Here is an 18691-nt window from a genome sequence, read left to right on the forward strand (position 1 = left end):
ACAAATACAATCTCACAACAATGATACAAATCCGATAAAGGATCCAGAACACTAGTTTCTTCTTTGAAAACAGTTTTCCAGGAAAAAAAAATTACGGTGCAAGTTTAGTTTTCGAAAATAAAACGTTCCCATGTGTAAAAACAAAAACTAACTCCACAACATTGCACTTATCTTCATCTTTCTTTTTCTCGACTGATTTTAATGCAGCTGTGATTCTGTGCTCTTGCTTTCTCTCTTTTACCATTTTCATCTTTTTTCTTTCCTCTCAATTTCACATCTTCTCTCAGATGTTTTAACCAGTGTGAAAAATGAGACCGTTTAAGTCTCCTTGCTGTTTTTGTCACAAATAAGCAGATGTCAAACCAAAGCCAAATTTACTCCCACCTGTCATCTCACACACACACACACACACACACACACAAGATTACTTACATCACTTAAGGGGTATCTACACAGATTTACATTTATTTCCTGGAGACTAAGGCTAACCACTGCCACTGAGCAAAAATATGGCACATGCTTTATACATATTTCAATATTGACAAAATAAAATAAGAGACAGGAGACAAACATTTATCCCTTAAATGAGGAAAAGATCATTCATGCTAATTTCTCATTCAAGATGAGACACAATTATGATATAGAGTTGTATTTTTTTCAAAATGCTACACACTGAGAGAAAAGCTCTATATGGTCAAGAAGAAATCGCTCAGCTTGCTCTTATACCTGTAATCAACATCTGCAACACACATTTCCAGTTTCCATTGGAAGACAATCTTCTTGTTGTATTTGTGAGTCTGTGACAATCTTCTCTCTTCTGACGTAGGAGGATGCCATACAACATGGATTTACTCTGTGATTTCTCTCACAAATTGCGATGAGAGATGACATTTTGATGGTTTTATTGTCATCCACATGTCCACAGTGGAGAATATAAGGGGCTAAACTCAAATCTATCTCGTATGATTGAGGAAGTATTGGCACTGGGGGCCTGAGTTACTAAAGGTTTGCGTATGTAAAAACGTGCAAACTTGGTTCGTTCACAAACACACGTGCAAACGGATCTACTCTTGGAGACGGCATGGCTCAGAGGTAGAGTGGCTGTCTGGCAACCAAGGGTTGCTGGTTCTATCCTTACTTCCGGTGACCGTGTCCTCGAGCAAGATACTGAACCCCTAATTGCCCCTGATGGCCCTGCGATGATGGCAGGAAAAATAATTCAAACGTGGCTGGAACTCTTGGACAAGCTCATGGCTTGATTTTAGATTGAGTGTTATTCCAAAACTGTCACACACCCTGCACAAAACGAATGAAAATAACAAAAAAACAGGACAAAATCCAGCTTATTTTATTACATGTGTTTTTGATCTTTTAATTTATGTTATTAATAACTCATCGGAATTTCCATTCCTTTGGAGAATGCCTCTTTTCTATTTTTACGACAGATGTTGAAAAGCACAGATGTCACACCCACTACAAGCTAAAGAAAATCAAATCAAAACGTGTCTTTCTGTTGCTTTACTCCTCTTCCTCTTGTCTCTCTGCAGGGGCCGGCCCTGAAACACGAAAAACTTTTAAATTCTGCCGTCTCAGCCACGTTTGCTCCTGTTGCCCATCTCGTGGTTGATTATGTACACCATCAAAATGTTACATACATTTTGGTACTCTGTATTTCAGACATTTGTAAATCAGGCTCCTTGTGTTCTAAATGTATACATCTTTATGTGTAGCAGTGATGTGAAATAAATGCTAATGTCTGCATGCTTCGTAGTTAAAATGTTTAACACTGCTCACACACACCTCCACCTCCTCTACAGCCCCCCCACGAGTCGTTTTACTGAACAAATCACACCAGACACACTGCAGGTGACCCCAAGACTCAGTATTGCTGCGTCCATCAGCCGCTCCCTTGGAGAAAGGAAACCCCACTGCAGGCGAAGGTGACAAAGGCATGGCAGTATAAGTGTCATGGCCGCCCCAGTCACACTGCCTGTCAAGCCCATCAGCAGGGAGAACCTGGGCATCAGCAGGGCCAGGAGGAATGATGTCATCAGCAAGGTGCCACGGGCAACTAGGGCCGAGCGAAACACGTTCCGGCATCCGTGTATTTGAGGGAAATCTGGAGCAGAGACATATACAGAGCTTTTGTTTGCAGTTGCTGACACGACAAACAACTTTTGCTCACGGACGGCTTTCCAAGTGCATCACAGCCTCTCTTTTTAAAACTCATGAGATATCTTTCCTCCATACAACATGAATTTTGTTATGGAGAACTGCAAGAATTAATTAAAGGGAAGCTGTCCGGAAGAAAACAGGGAAGTATCAAACTGCCTGGATCATTTTTGGTCATGTGATACTAACCATCATGAAACTTCATTACATCACTCTCAAAACTAGGATGTATTGTTACTTGATGACTTCATGACTGTTTACTGTAAATACAGGTGTAAAGTTCAGCTGTGGTGACGGATGTGTTGACAACCCACATTTTCAGAATGAACGTCTACGCCTCAGTGTTCAGTAATGAAAAGAAAAAGTAATCTTTAATTTTGTCAAGCAGAAATTCGATGTCCCTCATGGGTTCTCCATACAGATGGCCTGCTGGCTTCATACTCATAGATGCAGTATTCACCTGGGAGTAGACAGGTTTGTAGTATTTCAGCAGCTGAGTAGAAAGGCAGAGGGTAGGACAGCAGGGCTTTCGCTAGCAGAAACAGGTTGACAAGAGGTCGAAGGTCAGAGGGCAGGTTGTCTGTGATGACCTCTCTGGTTTCCGCCCCCCAGGTCAACACAGCCTAATGGGGGAAGACAACAATCAATCGATCTCTTTCCATTTAAACACATGTCCTGCCAATTACTGAGCTTCCGCTGTACCAGAGTCAGCCTGCGTGACCTGGTGTTGGTCCAGAAGTCACTCACCAATAAAGCAAATGTGGTTTTCATGATGCAGGCAGCACCGTGGGTCAACCGCAGCATGGTGTTGAACTGCCCTCTGTCTTCCATGCTGCCCTCTATAGGAGGGAGGAAGATCTGTGAGGTGTAGGAGAAGATGATGACGCCCACAGACACCAGGAGGTCCTCAGGGTCCACAGACAGAGGCAGACAGGACCAAGACCAGATACTGGCCAGACTCAGACAGTACAAAATAACCAGGAGGCTGACAGAGAGACAAGAGGAAGAAAAAAAACCTAAGAATCAAGTGTTGTCGCTACAGCAGTGGGTTAATTAGAGTTTCATCTCGGAAATGCATTTGAGTATTTATTTTGAAATATAGGAAGATATAGTGCAGCTCCAGGATAACATCAAATCAAACATGATTTTCCAACTTTGCTTCTTCTGATTTATTGCTCAGCTCAAAGTATTGCCTCGACTGCTACCTGATAGCGCTAAACTTACTACCTCCACAGCAGGCCTCCATATTCACAGAGTGCCCACACATTGAAACTTTACTCCCGTCCTCATAGAAATGTGACAAATTTTGATCTTGAAGAAAAATTAATAATAGTATCTGATTTCGTAATATATATAGAGGTAGCCCAGGTCATACCATGTTTGGAGCGTTTTTCTGCCATTTGTACTGTTCATAATGTTATGGGGAAAAGAATCATGACAAAGTAACATTTTAGAAGACGAAATAAAAGCCGTTTTGGGCTACTTCTGCCTGACAGAGAGAGCTTGAGCTAGAATGATTCGAATTTGCATGAAAAACAGAACAAATCTATTGCCACAAGTGCGTTAATTGAACCTCAATTCAAAATAACGAACAGTTACCGTAGATGTGTTTAGACATATTACGAACGTGTGTATTAAAGAAGAATTGACTTATTTGAATAGTTCAGTGTTCAGTCAGACACAATAAGACATACTACAGGATTTTTGCTGGTGATTTTTGTGACTTTCTCGTTGAACTCAGCATACAGTGCAGGGACTGAACAGGAAACTGAATCGAAATAATGTTTATGAGCTTCAGAGTTAACAGCTGAAGAAAAGTAGAGGAGTTTTATGCACAGCAGGAGACCAGGAACTCTCGACGTGACAGTGTGGTTCTTTTACTCTATCACCTGATCAGGACATGGGCGAAGGAGCAGAGCAGGCTTAGGGTGGAGACTGGTCTGAGATCAGTCAGAAAGAGACACGGCAGCAGGAAAAGCAGAGACGCGAGGGAACACACTGATCTAGGAACAGCTGTTCCCCATAGACTGTCCGACAGAATACTGGTAGAGACGACTAGATAGAGGGTGCAGGTCATCAGTAGTTCAATGACCTGTAGAAGGAAGAGACAGAAGGACACTTAAGATTTAACTGTAGACAAATAAACCTCAGAATCACTTGTTGATGTTTGTGTATGTCACCTGAGCTACATTGACCATCCATCCCCCAAGACCAGGCCAGCTGATCCACAGTCCTTTACAGCAGGCCTCTACTATGTCCTGGTAGCTGTGCCGGACTCTGACCTTTGACCCCGGGCAAGATCCTCCGCTGAGAGACACAAATGTACCACATTCTAACATTCAATATTAGCAAATTGACATTTTTTTTGGCAATTATCTATGTTTTTTTGCTGCAAATGTTGGAATTATTTTATCAGTGGTTCTGCTGCTGGGATTAATTTTGTCTTGTCTGAATGAGAAGGACACATCGAACGTTCTGCTCAGTGTTCATGCAACATATGAGTTTAGATTTCCCTTGAGTTTCCAGACAAAAGAGAGGGAATCAACTCAGGAAGAACTTGCTAGAAATGATAGCCGCCATTGCTGATAATTCACTGAGGAAGATAGATAAATTCAATCATGCAGAACCTCAAACCCACTCAGTATGGCACAACACTGAGACATGGTGGAAAAAAAACTAAATTTCTGCTGCATCAGGAAAATAATAACTGATGCAGTGTTGCTTTGTGAGAAGTATAAATAAACATGAAACTTGAATGCTGTTGGCTAATTATGATAATACTGTAACAGAATATAAATCATACCTTTCTTCCTCTTCATAGAGGCAAGCGATGAGAATCCTTCCTGTGTGGTTACAAATCCAGGCAGACAGAACCAGCAGAACCAGACCCACATAACCGGACCGGGCCAGGGCAAAGGGCAAGCCCAAAACAAAGATGCCCTGAGGGGGAAAAGAAATTGGACAAGGAGTACACTGACTTTTTGGGAAATACACTTATTTGCCATCCACCTGAGTGCCAGAAGTGAAGTTTGATAGCTCGAGGCCAAGTGGCTGCTTTTTAGCTTGGCATAATGAGTGAATTGGCAGGTTAGCAAACCTCAGTCAAACATCATGAAATGCACTTTTGTCAAACGGCTGTTGCTTGGGCGGCACGGTGGTGCAGTGGTCAGCACTGTGGCCTCACAGCAAGAAGGTTCTGGGTTCAAGTCCCGGCTCCAGCACAGGATCTTTCTGTGTGAGTCTCCATGTTCTCCCTGTTCCTGTGTGGGTTCTCTCTGGTACTCCGGCTTCCTCCCACAGTCCAAAGACATCAAGAGGGGACGAGGCTGATTGATACTCTAAATTGACCGTAGGTGTGACTGTGAGTGTGAATGGTTGTCTGTTTCTATGTGTTGGCCCTGCGATGGACTGGTGACCTGTCCAGGGTGAACCCTGCCTCTCACCTGTGACCCTTAACAGGAATAAACAGAAGAAAATGGATGGATGGTTGTTGCCTTTATTAATATAACAGGAGTTCCGCATTACATTTGTAAGGACTAAGGAATTAAATTTGAGTTTTTATTCTTCATATAATAAATTACATAGTTTAAACAAAGCAAAACAACTGTTGATGACTAGAAAAGCGTCTGCTGCTACTAAATATGGCCGATATAGTAAGAAAAGATGAGGAGGGTTATTTCCAGACAAACCCTGAACCTCATGTGTTTTTATGACTTTTGACAGAGGTATGCTAACATGTCCCAGCCACTACCCTTCACTGAATTGAGCTAAGCAGGGGCAGGTGAAAGGGAAGCAAAGAAATGGAGAGAAGGTGAGAAAGGAAACAAGGAGGAAGGAGAGATGCAACCATCACGGCTGGAGAGCAGCAGGTTGAAGGAGGTAGAGGGAGAAGAGGAGGAGGGGAGATCAGAGGAGACAACTAGTTACTTTGATGGAGCTGCTGTGTTTTGAATGTTGGAACATGAAGACGCACTGAGAGACTTGCGGAGGCACATCAACTACCACACACATGCGTACACGCGCGCGCGCACACACACACACACACACACACACACACACACACACACTGTGGATGCATAAACATTCTGATGGAGCTTTGATGTTCAAATGGAGCTGCTGGGGATGAAAGCAGTTTGTGAGAGATCTGACGCTCAAGTATCTGATGTCATCTCCCACCCCCCTCTCTCTCTCTCTCTCTCTCTCTCTTTTGCTCTGTCTGTCTGTCTTTTTCACTCTCTCTCTCTCTCTCTCTGTCACTTCCACTTTCTCTTTGTGTTTTTGCCAGCTAATTCCTAATTGGTTGCTCTGAACACAACCTGAAGCGGCTCCCAATCGCAGAGGAGTACAGTGAGTGAGAGAAAAAAATCCCTGAAAGACTCCAAAGAGGACAAAGAAGATACAAACATTTTTTTCCTGCCACAATCTGACATTTAAATTCATTCAGGGAATGTTGACCGAGCACACACGTGCTCTTTTTCAGGACTTACATTTGAGTACTCAGTATTAGCCACCAAGCAGTGGGGGGGACGTATTGCTGGCAGATGCTGGAAAAGTAAAGATTATTACAACTTCTCCACTCCTGTCTGGACTTCTCAAGTGGAAGATTTACATTGCAGCAGGCCTCCAGGTCATTCATAATTTTTTTTTTTTTTGCAACCACATATCCTGTTCACAAAGTGATACAGAAATGTCTTTCCTCACCATGAGGGATTACGGGAAGTAGACAGGTTTGACATTTAAAAGCCTAGCAGAGCCATTTCTCTCAGCCATAATAAATAAGTCAGATGTGTTTTGTTCGTGGAAATTCCTCATGTGAAAAGAGAAAAAAAATTGAGGCATGCGAGTTGCCCCCATTTTTTTCTTTGACCGTCATGAAAGCGTTTCCATGACTTGATTGATTTATTTTCAATATTTAATATATGATTTTGAATAAATTAGCTTATTTTCATAACTAACACCCTCAGCCACAATAAGTAAGTGTATTATAAATCAGGAATTGAATAAGGCGCGCGCGCACACACACACGCACACACACACACACACACACACATACACACACTGTTTCTCCACTGATTCTTCTTGTCTACCTTTTTTACAATGTTTCGTCTTGGCTTGTTACAAATTCAATGACATGAGACCCACACACACACCTCCACATAATCAGATCCAGGTTTCACTCGTGAACCCTTAAAATATAATTTTGTACTAAATCCCTGTCTCATGTTACAGTACTTTAGTCAATTTTGTTTGGGTCTTAGTCTTCTGTTGTACTGTGTTCTCCCACTTTGTCTGTCTTGCAGTTTTTCTCAATTCAAAAAAGTGCTGCAGTGAAAGAGAAGAGGACGACACCAGAGCTGTTTCGGGAGGTAGTGGACTGACAGACAGAAATATTAAGATTTCTTTTGTCATCTTCCTGCTCTTTTCCAACATGGAATGTGTGAAGTAAATTCTGTATTATTCAAATGAGGAAAAAGGAGGGAATAAAGAAAAAAAATGACTGTTACATTTGCATCATCATCAACAAATAGTCTTGTATCTTACTTATTGATTTATTTTTCATTCAGCAATGTGGGGGCAACAACTGCAGAAAGAATAGCTTCTTTTCTAAATTTGTCACATCTCCCTTTTTTATTTGGAACAACTGTGGATTGTGAAGGGTGTGGGGATGGGTGGATGTTGGAAAATATCATATGAATCCACATGTAAAATATCCAAACCCCAACCAAAGGTAGTTAGTGACAAACAGGTTCAATTAAGGAGGCGGCAAAGATTAATGAATAGCAGTTCCACCCTCAAAATTCCATTAATGTTACATCAAAATCCAGAAAAACATGTATGGTTCATCTTCAATCAGCATTTGTACAGAAGGCAACAGGAGTGATGTTGACAATAATGATGACGTGAACTAGGTACTAAAGGAAAGACCCGCCATATAACTGCTGGAATATTGTACTAAATTTCACAAATGTTCTTATAACCTGAAGTATGTCCTGTATGGCTTTTTGTAGGATGATTTAGCAGCAGACCGCACGGTGGTGCAGTGGTCAGCACTGTCGCCTCGCATCAAGAAGGTTCCTGGTTCGAGTCCCGGCTCCAGCACAGGATCTTTCTGTGTGGAGTCTCCATGTTCTCCCTGTTCCTGTGTGGGTTCTCTCTGGTATTCCACCTTCCTCCTACAGTCCAAGGACATCAAGAGGGGACGAGGCTGATTGATACTCTAAATTGACCGTAGGTGTGAGTGTGAATGGTTGTCTGTCTCTATGTGTTGGCTCTGTGATGGACTGGTGACCCGTCCAGGCCTGTCCTCTTGCCTAAAAGCAGCTGGTATAGGCTACAGCCCCCCCCCCCTCCACCCTTAACAGGATAAGCAGAAGAAAATGGATGGATGGATGGATTTCGCAGCAAGATTGAACCAAATAACTTGTAACTGGAGTCAATCAACATCTAAACGGCCACATTTTATTCCCTTACAGCTTGTATTTGGGTTCAAAAAAATTCTTTTTTTAGTGCTTCAGTATGTAGTTTGATTGTAATTTGAAGCTGAATATCGCTCATATACTAAACGCCCTTCAATCAAAGGCAGTTTATCTAATTAACATTGATCTGAAAAGGTCCATGTCTCTGATCTGTGAAGATCAAAATGTGACTACCTCATTAAAAGGCAGTTATAATTCAACCTGAGTTTCATAATATTCCCAAGTAGGGAGCCTTGAGAGTTTGATTATGCATATTTGGCAGCAATTTTGCTCCTCAATAAAAACTTGATCTAGCTGGCAGACCGTGAGTTATATTGGCATCAATAACCCAACACCAGAAAATACATATTTCCACTTGATAGAATAGAAAGATGCTGGACATCTGTTAGCCTGTTTACAGATATATATTTGCCTTTTTTCCCATTTTATTTTGGTGTTATTGTTTTTTTTAACCATATGTTTCTGCTCATTTAGTATTGTGGGGTCTTCTAGCAGGCATTAATCCTTGCATTATCTGGATGGTTCTGGCTTATTTAACTTTTCATTTTTTTTATCTGTTGGCTTGATATCAGAGGTCCTGAGTGACTGCCACCAGACCATATCAAAATCTTGATAAAAGAAAAAAATGTGAGGGATGTGACATAATTAAGAATAATTTTCACTGCTGCAAAAATAAAAAGCCAAATTATTTCATCTATTTATTTATTTATAATTTTCATTTTATCTGAGTAGCCAAATCAAATCTATGTCTCCATTTTGGGCAGCCTCACCAGAAAGTTTATATTTTCTGCAATTCTACAGTCCTACAATATCAGCTGGCAGATGATTTTGACCAAAGCAAGCATTTAGACTGGAGGGAAAGCCTTAGTAGGTTCGACAAGGTGCTTCAAGTTTGATTGGCCATCTGCCATCTAGTGGCAGAAGAAGTGCCAGTTTTTTGTTTTTTATTTTCTAAATATGATTTGACCATAACTGAACACAACCAATAATTCAACATCAACAACATCTTTCAACATCAACACATTCGATATTCAACGTTGTCAGTACGAAGTATTCACGAAGAGCTGGGTCTTAAACCTTCTGACTCATTCTGCCTCTGAGGACAAAGACGAGAAGGGTCAGATTGAAGTGCCAAGCTGTTCCCTGAACAGTTGAGTCTTCAAATGTCTCTTCAAAGCAGAAAGGGACTCTGCAGATCGAATAGAGTTGGGTAGTTCATTCCACCACAACAGAAGAGAAGAGTCTGGCTAGAGATTTAGAGCCACGCACCTCTCACAGGCAGAGGGAGTGTAGAACTGGATGAGGGATTCCAGGTGTCTTGTCATTGTTTTGTTAGCCAGAGGAGCTTTGACTTTGATTTGAGCTGCCACTGGAAGCCAGAGAAGAGACAGTGGGGTGAAGTGCAGCTTTGGGCAAGTTAAAGACCCGACGTGCTGCTGCATTCTGGATCATCTGCAGAGGTTTAAATGTACACATAGGAGAGAGTTACAGGAGTCAGTGGGCCAAATTCACAAGGTCCTGTACCAGCAGCTGTGTGGCTTGTTGTATCAGGTAGGGTCAGATCCACCAGGTGTTGTAGAGGGCATATCGACAAGGTCACATGTACCTTAAAGGTAAGCTGGTCATCAATCATGACACCCAGATTTCTGGCAGAGTTTGTGGGTGCGAGTTGATTTGAATCAAGCATCCATGTGGAGATATCAGCCAGACAAGCTGATATCCGAGCTCAGACAGTTCTGTCTTCAGGTGGAAAAGACATGAAAAACTGAGAGTCGTCAGCATAGCAGTGGTAGGAGAAGCCATGTGAGCAGATTATAGTACCGAGCGAGGTGGTGTTAAGGAGAAGAGTAGGGGACCAAGCTCTGACCCCTGGGGTACCCCTGTCGAGAAGCCATGTGATTCAGACACTTCTCCCCGCCATGACACTCTGAAGGATGAGGTAGGGCTTGAACCACAACAGGCCAGATCCTGAGATACAGAATTCAGAGAGTGTGGAGAGGAGAATTTGATGGTTCAGTGTCCAAGGCAGCAGGAGGACAGAGGACTCTAGCCAATTGCAGTGATACTGTGACTGACAGGAGTGCAGTTTCAGTGGAGTGGTCATGCTTAAACCCAGATTGATAGGAGTCAATCAAGTTGTTCATCTGCAGATGCTCAGAAACTTGGTTGAAGACAGCGCGCTCAAGTATAGACTGGCCTGTAATTTTTAACCTGTACTGAGTTGAGATTGGGCTTTTTGAGGAGCGGAGTGACCCGAGTTTGTTTAAAAGCAGTGGGGAAGACACCAGTTTCCAAGGAGGAAATAACAATGTGTGTGACTGATGGTCTTCATTCTATTTTAGGAAAAAAAGGGTCTCTGTTATTCACATTTCATCTACTAGCACAGTTAATTCATACCTTGATACCTGATGTGCCTCATTTTTTTTTACCTTGAAAAATAATAATAAAAAAACACAAGAAAATAACGGCAGATAATATGTTATTTCCTCAGTTGATTTGATTTGTGGAGTTTTGATAGTTTATGCCAGAATGTAATGACGTGTGAGCAAAGTGTCAGTATTCCTTCTTAGCTGCAGCATATTAGCATCATACTTTATGATTCTACCACCTACTGATGTAAAATAACTGGGCTAAAGCTGTACAGATAACAGTAAATGATAGTAAAACAATTATACAGCCTTAATGAGATTAAAATAAACGTCACAAATAAATGCTTCCTGGTTCTCGATAACAAAACTTGCAACAAGGAAGTCCAGCTGAAATTGACAGCGTGCCTCTCAAGATGATGTCATCGGGTGGAGGCCACGTCCACAGGCGCGTCATCACACAAACTGAAAGGTGCCCCTAACAAGCGATACAGACTTTCTATATTTGCAGTTTGCTTTCAACAACTTCTTCAGATAAAACTGAGGATGGCAATAGGAAGATTTGTCATGTTTAAATGTGTTTTTTTATGTGAGGCGTTTTATGTTGTTTTGCAGGTGAAATTTTCTGCCGCTACGTTAGTTCGATGTAAGTGCTTTTTTCTCAAATTAAAATACAAATCTTCAGACAAAATAGCAATGAAATACATTTTATTTGAAACTTTTGACCGCAAACGTGCAGTGCAGAATGCTAAATTTGAGCTAACAGGTTAGCTTGGGAGTTATTCAATGTGAGCTTTCAGTTGAGCAGCATCAGAGTATCTTGGAAATTGCTGCCTGCTCATAGGTGAGGCCCTTAATCATACAAACATAAATTAGTGTGTGTCTGCGTGGGGGGGGGGGGGGGGTGGCAACACTTACTTTAGTGTTATGTGGTTCAATATCATATAATATTGTTGACATTTTGAATTACAGGCCATGTATGTTGTGTTTTTATTGATTGCTGGTGGGAATTTCATCACGGTATAAACTTTTTACTGGAGCATTTCTGTCATTCACTATTTTATAATTTAATGAAGTTGTACAAAGTGAAGCCATTTCCACTTTTATAGATGGTATGTTGCCAACGATGTAAAGGTTCATTCTTTCTCAAGGGCCACACATTTGATTAAAAATCATCACAAATCACACATGGCATTTTTCCATTTCAAATCCAGGTATTCATGGTATTGAAATATTTTTAATGTGAAATGAGTAAGAAGAGTAATGTGTGGTTACATGACAGAAAACGTGCTGTAAAACGGCAAATTCAAACAAACGGTGAAGCTGTTGATTTATGACATGTGAGCTCTCAGTATATCAATTGAACAGCATCAGAGTATTAGAGTGTGTGAGGGAAGGTCCCGCCAACCTGCCAACGGGGTTTGGTCTGTGGTTGGCAGTCAACAGTACAAATTTATACGTAATATTTTACATCCTTGTCGCTTGTAAATCTTAAAAATCTCTGTGGCTTTTTTTTTTTGTGGATGAAAATATCTGGATCTGTCTGTTTTGAATCCCAGCCCATGTATGTATATGTTGTGTATTTTACATTGATTGCTGGCAGGCAGTTGCCGATTAAGTTTTGTTTTTGTTTTTTTCCCAGAGAAATTCAGTCTATTCTAAATGTGTATTATATATAGTAAAGACTTGTTCACTTTTATGGAACACCACACGCGTGTGGGCGCGCGCACAAACACACACACACACATCAGGGCTGTACAATTAATTAAATGTCATCACATTATAGCCCACTGATTTACACTCATTGGTTGTTGCTCATTTGATTGTATTTTGATTTAATTTTGTTTAGTTTGGTTGAACAGCTGAGGGTTTGTTCATGTGTCAGTCGTCTGATGGTTTCTTGTTTCAGGATTCTTCTCTCATCAGCACCCCTCTCCCTCTCTCCCCGCCTGCACCTGCACTCGTTTCAACCTCACCCCCCTTAACCTCACCCTTGTTTTCTCCTCCACTCCTCTCAACCTCACCTGTGTTTTCTCCTCCACTCCTCTCCATTCCTCTCTTTTCCCCTCCATCCTCCACAGTCTGTCCTCTCTCCCCTTCATCATTCTTCTTGTTTTCAGCCTCCTAAAAATCTCATCCATCTCTCCTTCTCACCCCCTTCACCCTCCTCCAGCATTCTCCATATCCCCCCTCCCTCCTCTTCATTCTTTTCCTTTTTGTTATGATTTTCACCCTCCTCTGCCTCTTGACAAGGCGCCCCCCCCCCCCACCCCCCACCCTTGGCTCCAGATACTTTCCCTCCTTGACCTCCTCTTCCTCTTCAGGGCAGCACAGCTGATCGACATGTCCACGATCGCAAAGGGAAGTACCCCCTTTTAATTTATTTTGATTTTAAATAATTCAGTTAATCTCCATTTTAGTTTATTTAGTTAGGATTTTGAAAATATAGTCAAAATGTTCTAAAACTCATTCTAAAAATACATAATCTGATGACAGGTTTAGCTTCTACACACACACAGAGCTGCTGAGAAGATGCTTTCTCTTATCCACGTTTTCAGCAGAACCTTGTTTTTACAGAGCAACACACACAGCTGGACCTATCATCATATGTGAAGGCAACACACAGCACAACCAGGAAGACCTCAGCTACCTGACAAGATGACAGTGCTCCCCCAAATCTCCTAAACCCAGCGAGCACAGCATCCTTATCAACCTCTTCTCATCCAAAGGAGAAGGTAACAGCTTCAGTGTGGACGTGAACACTTGATTTGGTGCTGGTGTTGTTCACCCTACAGGAGATGTATAATCAGATTAAATCTATATTACGGATTTTAAAAATGATGAATGCGAATAAATAATTATTCATTGTTTTATTTAAAGTTTTTGTAACCTCACCTGAATGACTGATTGCAGGAAAAACAAAAGTTGTTACTGATTAAAAACAAGATGTGTACATAATGTAAATACAATGTAAAAGGAAAGCAATAGAAGATGTGAATTAAGGTATGAATATATTAACAACAACAGTTAGCTGCATACTGCACAGCAGTTGAAAGAGTCATAAATAATGTATATATGTTTATTTATAGGGCATGTATGGATTCTTGTGTGAATTTGGATATGGATTATAGCATAGATTGGGAAAAAAATATTGTAAATGTTTGAATAATTTAGGCTGTTTATTGCATGGAGTTTTCAAAGCTTTATATATGGTTCTGTTCGGTTTTTGAATAAAGTTCCGAGATTCAATTTCCAGCTGACTGGCATTTACATGAAAACCCACAATTTCCCCAGTAGTAATTGTAACAACTGTCATTGACCCCGAAAATACTGCTGAATGCTTCCTACACAATTTCTACAGCTTTACATGGATAGCTGAAGCCGTAGGTCAAGTATTGAAACACTAAAGGTGCCACATCCACTATCTGTAAAACCAGGAGACCAGAAATCAGTCCAGGCAAATCAAGATGATGATTAAAATGTAGCCCAGGTGTAATTTGAAGAAGAAATATTAGATCTTAAGAAAAACAGTGAAAACGATGTGTGATTAAATGGAAAGAAATGTAGCTAAATACAGAAATGAATGTTTAAATTAAAGTTAATGAGATCCTAATTGATGTTGGCAATACATACTATGATAAGTAGTTGAAATAAAGTAAACTAAAAGAGGGATAAAATACAGAATTTACCTTTAATGTCTGCTAAGCTGTGTAATTGATTAATGCAGCTACTAGCCAACTGTGGTGACGGATTTGTACACTGTAAAAACCGAGACTTGTGTTAACTAAGATTTACTACATAAATAATTGTAACCTATACATTGAAAATAGAGCATGCATAGTTTTGAATCACATTAAGCAGTATTTAACATATTTGAATCACTTATTAAATACTTTCTACTCAAATTTGTTTGAATAAAAATAGCTACGAATCACTCTGTAGAATTTAACTGTATTTCATCAATCCAGTTAAGAGACACAAAATTGATGAATTTTACTCATTGGGAGCTCTCTTGTTTTTAATCACCTTAAATTTCTGCCTTGCACGTTGTCATTTTGCACCCAATGTACAACAGGTCATGTCAAGTAAGACATGTTTATTTACTATATTTTACACTAAAACTTTAGGACCACGTTGCCAACAGCTTAATTTTTTTTGCCCAATTTTCTGCAAAATCTTGAAGATTTCTTGCCACAGTCCGACCCTTCCCACAGCTGAACAAGCTACCAAGTCACAGGCTTAGAGAGTCCTCATTAATACAGGAATGAATTACAGTACAAGTTCCATATACTGCACTGAAGCTCGAGCAGCCCCAAAGCTTCATATCTCTGTTGATGGTACAGTGAGGCTTGAGTGGGGGGCGTAAGTGCATCGCTATTTCCACTTATTCTCTGTTGATATATGCTGTCAGTCATGGTTGATATGTATGCTAACAGCTTTGTATTGTACGGTCTGTGGACCACATCCACCCATGACATCATTCCGCCTGCCCCGTGAGGTCTAACACTCCACATCACTTAATTATGTAGGCCTGTGCACCAAAAAGAAAAATGTACTGTGCCAATTTGGAGACATCTCTTTACAGGTTGTGCCGTGCTGTTTTGACATCTGTTCCAATTGTTGACAACATACTTGCTTCAACACTGAAGTTACACCTTCCCCCTCACCACTGTGCCTCAACGACCCCTCCCTGACAGACCAGAGCAACATCTTCGTTTCGCGCTTCGAGGACAGCAACCCCCATCAAACCCTCGAGGCCCCACCCGAACCCAGAGACAAGTTCATCGATTTTCAACAGCAGTGCAAAAAGCCCTGGCCAGCGTTAACCCACGAAAGGCTACAGGGCCTGACAACATCCCTGGGTGGGTTCTAAGAAACTCTCCAGAGCAACTGAAGGATGTTATGACAGACATCTTCAACATTTCTCTGAGACAGGCGGCGGTGCCTAAGTGCCTCAAGAGTGCCTCAAGAGTGCCACCATAGTCCTTGTGCCAAAGAAGTCCAACCCAACTACTCTGAATGACTTCCGCCCAGTGGCCCTTACACCTGTGTTGATAACATGCTTTGAGCGTCTCGTCATGCAGCACCTAAAGGACTGTCTCCCTGTCAACTTGGACCCTCTCCAGTTTGCGTACAGAGCTAACTGATCCACCAATGACACCATCTCCACCATGCTCCACCTCACCCTGTCTCACCTGGAAGAGAAGGATGACTATGCCAGACTACTCTTCCTTGACTTTAGTGCGGCTTTTAACATTATTATCTAGTCACAGCTGGTAAAGAAGCTAAGGTTGCAGGATGTAGACTCTGGACCCTCAGCTTCTTGATGCAGCAGCAGCAAAAAGTCGGAAAGAGTAGGAAACAAAACATCAAGATCAATCACAGTGAACACGGAGTCCCCCCAAGGCTGTGTGCTCAGTCCCCTGCTGTTCTGCCTGCTCACATCTGACAGCACCACCTCTCATACCTCAAACCACATCATTTGATATGGGGATGACACAATTGTGATAGGTCTTATTACTGACACACGGAGTCTGCATACAGGATGGAGATGGACTAGCTCAAATCTTGGTGCAAGTCCCATGATCTCCTGCTCCATGTGGGAAAACAAAGGAGCTGGTGGCGGACTTTAGGTCTTCTGAGTGTACATACAGACCCTTGAATATCAATGGTGGAGCTGTAGAGAGTCAGCAGCATTAAATTCCTTGGGCTTTATGTGGCAGACAACCTGTCCTCAACCATCAACACCACAGCCATCATTAAAAAGGCCCAGCAGTGACTCCACCCTATGGGCAGACTCATGAAGGCTGGTCTCCCTACAGAACATCTGACCACCTTCTATAGAACACAATTGAGAGCATTCTCACCTACAGTCTTATCTCCTGATTTGGTAACTGCAAAGTGCAAAAGAAACACCAGCTGCACAGAATTGTGAAGACGCCCCAGAAAATCACTAGGTGCCCCTCTTCCTACACTGCTGGATATCTATGAGGACTGCTGTATCAGCAGGGTGACAGCCATCATAAAGTATCCCCACCACCCCGTACTTAATTTGTAAATCATAAGGTGCCGGAACGCTAAGTACATATGATGGCTCAGGGTGAGAGAGGGGCACAGGTCCCGGAACGTATACAGAAAACAACATACAAATGCCCACTTGCCATGATGTGGGACTTACAAGCTTCCATTTCAAATATTATCCATGGTATCAATGTTATGACGATAATTCACAGTTATTTAGCCTCCTCCTCAGGAGCGCATCAGTCTACAGTCAGCAATTCCTTTCTCAACAGGTCCAACTTGTAAAACAAACAAAAAAGAGCTCACAATAAATCACACAAATCTTCCATTATTATTTTTACGGTATTTAAAGACTGGCACGGCGGCCTATTATTAGACGGCATGCTCACCATTTAGTTGTCCAAGACACCCCACATCACGTTCGACCCGGCTAGGCTAGCTGGAGGTGAACCAGGCTAGCTGTGGCGGCGCTAGCCTCCTGCTGCAGCCGATTTTGATCGTCAACATGACCGCTGCAGCTGCCCTCGTCGCCGCTTGTGGAGGCTTTTCTGACTCGTTTTAAGCGTCATGAGACTCTTCCTTCTTTTTGAACAGCAAATTTAACTGTCTTTCTGACATGTTGGCGTTGAAATAGTAACTGTTTATTTCCTCTCTGCTTGCTCCTCAGAGGCGGCGAATTTCGAAAGGTTATTTGTTTGTGTCAGGGGCGTGGTTTGTTGGCATCAGCGCATCAACGGATCTCCGACTCTTTCAAATGACGTTGAAGCTTAATAAACAACATGAAATTCTAAGGATTGGGTCTGTAAATTTATCTATGCACATTATTATTGTATTTTAATCATTTTAAAACGTTTTCACATTTTCATTTAATACAAGAGGTACCGGATCTGCCCAAATAAGTACCGGAACACAGGGAGGCCAAAATTCAGAAGTGCCGGATCTCGTTCCGGCAGGATCCGGCTCAAATTAACCCCTGCTACCACCCATCCCACACTCTGTTCTCCTTTTTGCCATCAGGAAAATGAGCAAGATGTTTCTTTACCTAAGCAGCGAGATTTGTCAACTCACTGTGTCCCCAACCACCACGACCACTACCATCCACACAGACAAAATAACTGTACCCTGGCACATTTGCACCTTAGGAGGGCACACACATCCCTATGACACTATTTTCATTTTACTATTTATTACTGTTTGATGTTTTTGCCTCCTAGATCTTTCATTAGTGACTATTTTATTCTATTTTACTATTTGCACTGCACCTTCGTTTGGTTCAGGGAGCGCAATTCTGTTTGCTCAACAGAAAAGGGCTTTCAATATATTGGAAATCATTTGACGAACCACAAAACTGTCTTTTGTGTATTTTAAGGACGCCTTTTTTTCGTACAAGTATAGATAATACATTTGTGAAACACAAAAAGTAGAAAAGACGAATCCTATTCCTTGCATGGCTTCAAGCAAGATGTGTATCAAAGTTACCACAGTTCAATTACGACCATTCTCATGTACCAGTGGCCAATGATGGTGAGGTCACAAGTTTGCCTTGATGCTTTGGTGGAGGATCTTCAGCTTGTTTCTTTGTCAGCATTGATTGCAGTTGTCGGCAACATACTTCAGCCAACACTTCAGTTAAATAATTGCCCTCAAGAGAAGAGG

At 41.6% G+C, this 18691-nt stretch overlaps 1 protein-coding gene across 2 annotated transcripts; it reads right to left on the reverse strand.

The window, feature by feature from the left end:
• Positions 1–595: 595 nt before the first annotated feature.
• On the reverse strand, positions 596–17720 carry LOC147242769 (vesicular inhibitory amino acid transporter). 2 transcript variants are annotated; one of them, XM_086189185.1, is made up of 8 exons: positions 17425–17720; positions 4976–5112; positions 4353–4479; positions 4062–4264; positions 2920–3157; positions 2633–2795; positions 1801–2119; positions 596–1556 (listed from the first exon to the last, which is right to left on the reverse strand). In XM_086189185.1, the coding sequence occupies exons 1-7, from the start codon at positions 17425–17427 to the stop codon at positions 1812–1814; spliced, it is 1179 nt and encodes a 392-aa protein (XP_086045311.1). In that variant the 5' UTR covers positions 17428–17720; the 3' UTR covers positions 596–1556; positions 1801–1811. The 2 variants fall into 2 exon arrangements, with proteins under 2 accessions (XP_086045311.1, XP_086045310.1); XM_086189184.1 differs by having other exon boundaries at positions 596–2119.
• Positions 17721–18691: the final 971 nt, after the last annotated feature.

Source organism: Aulostomus chinensis, chromosome 20 (genome assembly GCF_037954235.1).
Source record: "Aulostomus chinensis isolate RoL2024-O1b breed Wild chromosome 20, RoL_Achi_v1.0, whole genome shotgun sequence".
Taxonomy (NCBI): Eukaryota; Metazoa; Chordata; class Actinopteri; order Syngnathiformes; family Aulostomidae; genus Aulostomus; species Aulostomus chinensis.

Bases quoted from the DNA above. Each gene is read 5' to 3' on its own strand.
- LOC147242769 (XM_086189185.1), bottom strand. The intron at 4,480-4,975 runs GTATGATTTATA...TGTGTCTCTCAG, and splicing joins CTCTATGAAGAGGAAGAAAG to CGGAGGATCTTGCCCGGGGT. The intron at 3,158-4,061 runs GTGATAGAGTAA...TCTCTCTGTCAG, and splicing joins TTCGCCCATGTCCTGATCAG to CCTCCTGGTTATTTTGTACT.